We start from the raw sequence: 9,622 nt of genomic DNA, 5'->3' as shown, positions 1-9,622 counted from the left end.
TATGATGTTATGGATAATGCATGGTTGCAACGTATTTATGGTCTTAAAAGTCAGTGGGCGAAGTGCTATATGAAAAACACATTCACAATAGGCATTCAAAGTACACAGCTCAGTGAGAGTCTGAACAGTGACTTGAAGGACTATTTGAAGTCAACTTTGGATGTTGTGCAATTTTTTAAACATTTTGAAAGAGTTCTTAACCAGAAGCGTGGTAATGAATTAAAAGCTGAATTTGATGCACGAAACAAGATGCCACGACTTGCAAATTCAATGTCAATTGTATAGAAATAGGTTGGGGAACTCTACACTCCTGCAATTTTTCAGTTATTTCAAGAGGAATATAATTGGATGACTGTTTGCACCATCATAGACCGAAGTAATGGAATGCCCTTCATTAATTTTTGAGTTGGGATTTTTGAAGCAAATTGTGAGTATAAAGTATGTTGTAACCCACTTCAAGGAATTATAGCGTGCAGTTGCATGAAATTTGAGACAGATGGTATTCTGTGTTGCCATTGTTTGAAAGTTTTTGATGTGTTAGATATAAAGCGTATTCCTGAATGCTACATTCTGAAGAGATGGACACGGGGAGCAAGAACCATGGTACTCAATGACAGTAGGGGGAAAGAAGTTGAACTAGATGTCAACTTGGATTGTACCCAACGGTATAAGCGTATTTGTCCTGAACTTATTCAAATAGCATCAGAAGCTTCAAATACAATTGAGGGATACAATTTGGTGAAAGATGTTGCGAATGAATTAAGGTTTAAGCTTGGTAATATTAGAATCAACCCAGTTGATTGCCCTGATATGCCAATATTGCCTGATTTCTCTAATGACGTATACAATGGATTACGTTTGAAGCATAAAGAGAAAAATACAAGAGGTGGTAGACGGTTAAAGAGTTGGGTTGAAAAACAAGGAAAAAAAAAAAGAAAAGTGGAGGGCCAAGTAACAATCAACGATTACAAGAACATCAACCACCGGATGAAGATTGCCTGATGGATAACACATATTCCAGTTACATGTCACTTATGGTGAGTAGGTTTGGCTTGTTATAGCGTTATAGTGTTGTATTTTTTATTTTCTTAGTCAAATCTAGATTGCCTAATATTTAATGTCACTTGCAGGATTCTATTTCCCATATATCATCTCAAGCATCTGTAGCTCATCAATCACTGAATGAAGATTATATTTAGATTCAGCTAATGAGGACTATTGTTTTTTGCTGTTAAATACATTTGGTTAATGTCATGGCTTATTTTTGTGATATTAAAACACAAAGTTGCATTGGATCCTTATTTTTATGCTTACCAATATATCCAAGATTCTTATTATTTCTATTGATTTTTAGCCTATGTTGTACTAACAATCTTTTTTTGTAGGTAAGGAGTCTTTAGCTCAAAATGGTAGAGCACCTGGGTTAGTGCCCAGGTTATGGTGGTTTGAATCCACCAAGACTTCAAAATGTGTCCGCAATGTTCCATACTCTTTTATTTAAACATTTTGCTGTCAAGGCTTAGTCATGAGTTCTTTTGTTACTTCTGGTCTTGGCTGGGTTTGCTTCAAATAAGATGGCCTTGGCACTCTCTCTTGTTACTTCTGGTCTTAATGCTATTGGTTCCATTGTTAACTAGAAGGTGAAGGTGTATTCTGTTTGTGATTCTAGGAAGTCATAGTACAACTTTGTAATGTTTTTAATGCCCAAGGTTATCTGAAGTACTTGACATTTTGGAATCTTTTAAGGAATACAAATCTACATAGTTTCGTTTAGACCACCAAATGAAATAAATTAGGAACATTCTCAGTGATAGATTCATGGGTTGAGATTTGATTTGAGAGTTTTAGATCGTCCAGTGGTGTTACAGAGTGTGATGTTCTCAAAAGACTCCCAACAAGTTTGTTTTTTTATGAGAAACCCAGATCAGGCTACTCAGCGGTCAGCATTGTTCATTTCTCTAGTTATAAAAGGTAATGAATATACAGAAAGATCAATCCCTTACTTTGAAGAGGAAACAAATATATTTCACAGTACAATCAATTTGTGTAATTTTTAAACCATATTCATGTCCAAAATTCAAAAAAATATGTTGTTTGTATTTTAAACTTAATGATTTGATCAAATCTTCATGTAATGGTATTGTTTCAGTGTTCCTCTTGTTTTGTTTCACTTTCTAGTAGATTCCTTGATCTTGACACTGTTCTCAGGACTCAGGAGATCGAGCTGAAAAAGAAGCAGGAAGAAGAGGAGAAAACTAAAGAGATGGAATTGAGCACTTCTGAAGGAAAGGAAGAATTGGGCTCTGATCCTGAGCTTTTCATGGTGAAGGTCACACTGGATGCATTAGAAGAGATTATGAAGGAGATTGCTGCTGATACAAAGAAACTCTCAGGTGGCAACTTAGCCAATGATGGAGTAGGCATCATGAAGCTGTTGGCTTAAACTTCCAAAGTAGATTGGAAGTCAGTACTTTGCAGGGGAAGGGGTTAGTTTGGGAATCTGATCTGTAGTGGAAAGGGGCATCACCTGTTGTATGGCATGTCACTTTATTCTTATACTGCCTGTTATTTATCCAGAAACAGTATAATAAAATAAAATCTTATTTCTAGATTCATTAATTGTAGTCCACGGAAACCTGCATATGCATCAATTATATTTTGACTCTGTGTCAAGCTATTGATCTATGGTGGCATTGGTTAATTGAATGGAATTGGACTTGCCCTGATTTCTACCCAGATCTGGGCAAGAACTGCAGTTTGTATAAATGGTATGATAGTGAATTAGCCATGACAGGAGAGCCTAACCTATTCTAATCTGAAGGGTGGCATATCAGTTGGAGATAAGATGATTGGTTTCCGTTTTTACTTCAGCTAGGTCACTACCTGCAGATCCCAATCTGCAAAATCCTCATCTTACAAAGGCCATTTGTTAAGCATGCTTTGGTATTTTTTGCCTCAGTTATTCTTCTCCTTCTTTAAATCCACACCACTTGGATTTTTGTCTAATACAACTCAACAATGGTGATATGAAGGTGAACCGGTGATATGCAATGAAGTAAGTTGTGGCTGATGTTGAGGGCAATCTGCAGTGAAGTAAGTTGACCCAGCTCAGAAGGTATACTGCCAGACAGACAATTCCCTCCCATTTGCAACTCCGTGAGTCGGGACAGACAACCTAAAGTATGTGGTATAGTTCCATTCAGTCTGTTGTCAGATAGTTTCAACAGTTCCAGGTTCACCAGATTGCCAAGTTCTTGTGGAATATTACCACTGAACCTATTCCTGCTCAGATCAAGCCTCTGAAGCTTTGAGCAGTTGCCGAGCTCAAGAGGGACAATCCCCAAGAGTAAGAAGAAATATTGAAGGTAACAAGCTGCACCAGTTCTCCAACTTCAGAAGGTATCTGACCAAAGAAATAGTTGTCTGACAAGAGGAGCCGCTCTAGCTTCTTAAGCTTGCCAATTTCTCGGGGTATTGGCAACAAAAATTGGTTCTGATACAGTTCTAAGGCTGAGATATTCTGCAGTCCAGATATTTCAATAGGGATACTTCCAGTAAGCCGGTTGGCACCCAACATTAGCCGTACAAGAGACTTGCATGTTTTGAGCCCATAAGGAATGTTACCAGATAACATATTTGACCCAAGGCTCAGAAATATTAACTTCTGTGACTTGCCAAGCTGCGATGGTATGCCGCCGACAAGGTTATTCTCAGAAGTGTCAAGAACAGAGAGATTGCTGTTAGCCCCAATGAGGGCTGGAATAGTACCCTCAAGGTGATTGTCAAAGAGTTACAAATCCTCCGAGGAGGTAAGGTTCTGAAACTCCAAAGGAATTTGACCTGTCAAATTATTGATGGACAGATCTAAATTTCTTAGCTGTCCTAAATGCCCAAGCTTTCTCGGAATACTTCCTTGCAGAAGGTTCTCAAAAAGATGAAGCAACTGTAGATTTGGAATCTGACCCAGCTCCATGGGAATGAACTCCGTTAACCAATTTTCTGAAAGGTCAATCTCAACTGCACTACCAATTTTTGTCTGTTGCATGGTGATATGAAGGTGAACACCCTTTTCTCTGTACTGTAATTGTGTATGGATGTGAAAAAAAAAACATACTTCTTGTGTATTCCCTAAATTAATGACTTTCCATCATCCCTTGCTTCACTTGCCTGTTCATCTGTTGTTAAATTATACAGTAGCTATTTGGAAGAAAATTGTTTCTATGTAATGGATTTGCTTTTACATAGTGTACAACACTTTCAAGTCTTCCCCTTTTTCTTTCCCACAGCCAGAAACTGAAATTTGAAATTTTATGTTCTTCTGGTCTTTGAAATGTTCAAGTTTCAACACAGAAGCCATTGATTCACAAAATGGCATGTCTGAACCAAAGGAGAGTACAGTGCATTTGGGTTTCAAAGAGGTCTCTGAAATCTTGTCTAGCTTCTTCTTGCTCTCGAGATTTAAGTGACTGTCACTGAAGGCATGGTGTTATTATTCTGCAAACAAGAGACTTTTAACTTTTTATATAATTTCTGTTCTCTCTATTAAGGAACTCTTCATGGACAATCCATTGGACAGACCATATCAGTAGATATGAAATTCAGTAGTCTGCTCTGCTCTACTTTGCTATCAAGACACCAAAATGAATTCAATTTGATTACTGTGGTTCCAGAAATATGTCCATTTGACTCCATTTAAGTAGAAGACCAGTCTCACCCAAAAGGATTCCGTCCAAGCACTCAAATCCATAACTGAACCTTGAAAATGCAATTTCATTCATAGAAACTATTAAAAAAAAAAAAAAAAAAAAGCCCAACTCTTGGTAAACCAGCAGAAGCATAAGACAACAGTAAGATAGAACACATTCGTTCACTTTCAAAGTCTTGGTGGATTTGAACCACCATAACCTGGGCATTAGCCCAGATGCTCTACCATTTTGAGCTAAAGACTTTTTATCTATAAAAAAGATTGTTAGTACATTATAGTAATAAGGAAATAATCAGAATAATAACTCGACATATGATTGTTACATGACGGAACCAACTTCATTAACGAAACAGTAGTTCTATTTACAAGGACGTTACATAGAAGACATAGCATGAAAGAATTGACACCCCAATACAGAGGAAGATGGTTAAACCATAATAATGGTTTAGCAATGACTGATCCACTACTACTTGGTTCCGCACTTTTGGACTATAGGGTGGTTGACGAATAACCGAGATGACCCGTGTGTTCCTATTAACACTTTCATTTGAATGACATGCTTCTGTGTCTACAGTGTCTGTATTGTTCCTCAACGTTGGGTCCAACCAAATGAAAGAGTCCAGATGTTTTTCACCTAACGGACATTTGTAAAATCGTCGTCCAGGATTCTTCAATGTTCGAGAAGTCCGGATGACCATCACCCCTTCACCACAGCTACACATCCCCTGTTGTGCATCCATTTTTGTGTAAAATGCAATACCCCTAAGAGAAGCTTACGTAAAAAAAAGGCTCTAATAGTGACAAAAAAAAATCTAACTGACATGGATATTTGATGGACAACTTACAGTTACAAAGTATGTAATGCTTAAATTAGTATGATATAAGAGAAGATGCCAAAAGGAAACTATTAAAAAAAAAAAAATTAAAGGCAGAAAGCAAACATCAAGGTATGGTATCAAGTGAAAGGCATATGTTGAGTCTTTCATTAAAAATAAAAATAAACTCTCTTTCACTTCAATGCAAGAGATGCTTAGCCATGTCCACATTGGTCCCTAACTCTCCTCAGGAATGTTTGACACAACTTTGGACATGTGAGAAATCAACGGAGAAGAACAACCCTTTTCCCCTGATATTTCAGCAGTCAAAACCATAGAGCAAAGGATGCAATCAAAAGATTCTATTAAAAATTAGTGATCCAGGTAAAGCAATACTTGGTATGGTTTTGGTGGGGATTTAATCGTACACTTAATTAATAAAAAAAAAATTTGACATAACAAATACGTCCACAAGATTGCATAAAAATGAAAGAGTTGTTCTTCATACCTTTGCAGTGAAGAATAAATGTTGGTGTAGCAGGGAGCGATGAACAGAGAGAGGGTCGAGAGCGTGGAACAGATCGAGAGAGGAGGGAGCGACGAACAGAGGGAAAGTCGAGAGAGCAGGTCCGAGTTTTTGGTTACAGAGAGGGTTATGGCTTCTAGTAACCGAGAGGGAGAGTTAGGATAGAGAGGGAGAGATACCGGAGTTGAGCGACGAACATAGAGAGAGTCATGAGTGTGGAACAGATCGAGAGAGCAGGGAATGACAAACAGAGCGAGAGTCGAGAGAGCAAGTCCGGGTTTTTGGTTATAGAGAGAGTTAGGGCCTCTAGTAACCAAGAGGGAGAGCTACCGGAGTCGAGCGACAAACAGAGAGAGTCGAGAGCGTGGAACAGATCTAGAGAGCAGAGAGCAGAGAGCAGGGAGCGACGAACAGAGGGAGTGTCGAGATTTCAGGGTTAGGGCTTATAGAGAACCAAGAGGGAGAGTCGAGATCGAGAGAGAAAGGCCAAGAGAGAGAGAGAGAGTTGAAAGAGGATAGGGAAAATATTTCAGCTTTTATTTCGAAAAGATGAACCAACCCGATTTGTTCTGATTTGTTCTCCAGTGATTTGATTCAAGATGGTTTTCTCACTGGTTTAAGATTGTATCATATTAGACTAATCTGAGCCGCAAATATAAAATATTACATGTGTTGGCCACCTAGGGTGGCATTGTACAGAATTGTATGAGATCCAAATTTCAGACGATTTCTTCCCATAATGGGATAATTAACGGCTTCGAGAAATTGCCCGCGAAGACGGTGGAAAGAGGAGAAAAGTAAGAGCGAGTTTGGGCAGCCTTACAGGGAGAGAGAGAGAGAGATTTTGTCGTCCATTACAAATAGTCTTTGAAATAACAAATACCAAGGGGCTTTGTGAGTGGAAGGTGGCAGAAGATTGAGAAAGGAGTATGTAAGGCAAAAGAAGGAGAAAGTAGATCAGGATTTTGTTTTTTGGAGGCCTCTTGGTTGTGGGCCCCACTCCGACAGAGAGACACTTTTTGGTAGTAGATCAGGATTTTCGGGTACCGCTGGATTGTGGGGCCTCGGAAGCTTCCAGTAGAGAGAGAGAGGGAGAGAGAGACGGAGCCCTGTCGGTTTTCTTCCATTACTTTTTCCATGCCTAATGCGGAGGAATTCAGTGGTGGATCGATTAGTAATTTTGGTTATTTTCTATTTAATATTTTGAATTTTAGGATTCCCACCAAGGTTTGAGAATTCAGTATCGGGAATGGTCGGTGGAATTAATCAGGGTCGGATAGAAATATCTCTTCTTTTAATTAATAAATCATTTTTTTTTACTATTTTATCTTTCATTGTAATAATTCATGAATACGATATCAGCTAAGAATCATACTTGGCCTAATTCAATTCCAATTTGATCCGATTTTTCAAACCATGATTCACACATCTGTTTTTTTTTTACTTGTTTAATAAGATTTGTTAGAGTAAACACTAAGAAATACGAAAATAAATCAAGACATATCGCACAATACACAGAGATTTAATGAGGTTTATACACCGATGTGGTGTGCTACGTTCTCAAGCGAGAAAAAAATGTTTCACTATGCAGGAAGAGAGATTACACCCAAGCAGCGGCGAGAAACTTGCCCGAAAATCCTAATTTGAAAAAACCCCAAAATTACAATGATTTGCTCAACAAGACGATATTATATTATCCACTCTAAGTCGTAGGTCGACACATCGGATCGTAGTCAATTCGATCGAATCCCTCTGCTTCCATCATAGATCTCAGAAAACTTTTTATTCAAATCACCACCAAAATATATCGGAGCAAGTCAATCTTCAAAGCAGATCATGAATTCGAGACAAACTTAACAATATTCATTTGATATACTTTATCCATGGGTTGCCCAGACGATTAAGACGAATTAAAACTTATACAGACAGACGCATAGTTACAAGTTCAATTCGGAGACCGACGATCTCCCTAAAAACTTCCTTCTAGTCAAGGTTATGTTTCATCTTTCTATTTAGAAAAAATAATAGATATAAATATTATAATTTGACCACATGCCGGCTGTGTTGTGGTCATCAATAACAACCACGAAATAGGCCATGAGAATGTACCGACACAGGATTTTAGAGACGGGTGGGTTCCTAGGCACAAGAAGCTGTAAATATGGGTTTCCAAAGCTTGAATCTTAAGCACATGAAGTTGCAGATAGCACTCTAGAAGAAAACTGTTACCAGAAAACAAAGCTTTCTTCCTCTGTTGCTTCTTCTTCATCGACCATTGCACCATCTCTGTCTATTGAATTTTGAAACTTCCGATGTATCGTTCCCTATCCAAGTGCTTGGGTACCAATATTTTCGTTAGCAGAAGGCAAACAAGCAGTACAACTCCCAGGCCAGCCAGGCTCTGTGACGTCTTCATTAACCACAGAGGGATGGACACCAAGCGCAACATCGCTGCATTGCTTTACGATCCTTCATCCATCTAAAGCTCCACCCGTTCTTGGACCACAAGACCATGAAGCCTGGAGATGAGCTCTTACAGAATATTGAAGCTGTTATACGAAACTGTAAGGTTGGGGTTGTCATCTTCTGTCCAAATTATTGCTCTTCTTACTTCTGTCTCCATGAATTAGCTCTCATGACAGAATACCAGAAGAAGATCATTCCCATCTTCTATGATGTCAACCCATCTGATCTTGTGGTTGTTAATGATGGAAGCTATCCGGCCAAGGATCTCCACAGGTTTAGATTGGAGCTTGAGCAGGCCAAGCGCAGGGTGGGCCTCCCTTTTGATTCCAGCAACGGGAAAGGACCAAGTATAGTAAAACATGTGCTCTGTTCTCCCACTCCCTTCTGCGAGTGATTCCAGTTTGAATTTCCTGAGATTTTGAACCATTCTGACAATTGTTTTCTCCAATGGGTCTTCAAGGGATTGGTCGGATCTGCTAAAAAGAGCTTCGGACGGCGTCGTGGAAATCTTGATGGAGTTAGATGCTGAAGGAAAAAGGTACCGGCATCAATAGAAACAGAGCTCCATCTCCATGTACAAAAATTTTGGTTGTTATAGATTATTTATAGCAGTTGATAATAACCAATGTACTTTCAAATTAATGTTCATCATTTTCATTTTAATTAAACAAATAGAATTAGATTATTGAATATAGGCAAAGCTTCAGCAACAAATGTATCAGTGTCAAATAAGGAAAAAGTGTATCCAGTTGATGTGGGGAAGAAAAAAACCCTAGAGATGAAACGTTGTTTTGTTGGAATTTATCTAATCAGCGTTTAAATTGGTTTTAGGTTATTAAACCTTTTTTCCTTATATTTGCTTAACCTCTAGAGGGTTTACAGCAATTTGTTCAAGGTTAGTAGGAGAATCCTTGAATTCACTTTTACTTCAGATTGTTTTCAAGAACAATAAAGGTTGTCTTCACTAGGGACAAGACGTATCCCACCTTACTTCTTAAGAGGTTTGTCCTTAGAAACATATTACTTCTACATAGATGATCTCTTTCGAATCATTTTTTTTTTTTTTTTTTTTGTTGCATTTGGTATCATTTATGGAGCTTGTTTCTATTT

The 9,622-nt window shown here is 38.3% G+C and overlaps 1 protein-coding gene across 1 annotated transcript; it reads left to right on the top strand.

The window, feature by feature from the left end:
• Positions 1-8,558: 8,558 nt before the first annotated feature.
• LOC122063904 (TIR-only protein-like) lies at positions 8,559-8,906 on the top strand. The gene has a single exon (XM_042627592.1). The coding sequence runs from the start codon at positions 8,559-8,561 to the stop codon at positions 8,904-8,906; it is 348 nt and encodes a 115-aa protein (XP_042483526.1).
• Positions 8,907-9,622: the final 716 nt, after the last annotated feature.

This window comes from Macadamia integrifolia, chromosome 2 (assembly GCF_013358625.1).
Source record: "Macadamia integrifolia cultivar HAES 741 chromosome 2, SCU_Mint_v3, whole genome shotgun sequence".
NCBI classification, from domain to species: domain Eukaryota; kingdom Viridiplantae; phylum Streptophyta; class Magnoliopsida; order Proteales; family Proteaceae; genus Macadamia; species Macadamia integrifolia.
The sequence above is the reverse complement of the archived record's forward strand: the minus strand, read 5'-3'. Positions and strand labels throughout refer to the sequence as shown.

Coding starts and splice junctions, on each gene's coding strand:
- LOC122063904 (XM_042627592.1), top strand. CDS start 8,559: ATGAAGCCTGGAGATGAGCTCTTACAGAATATTGAAGCTGTTATACGA.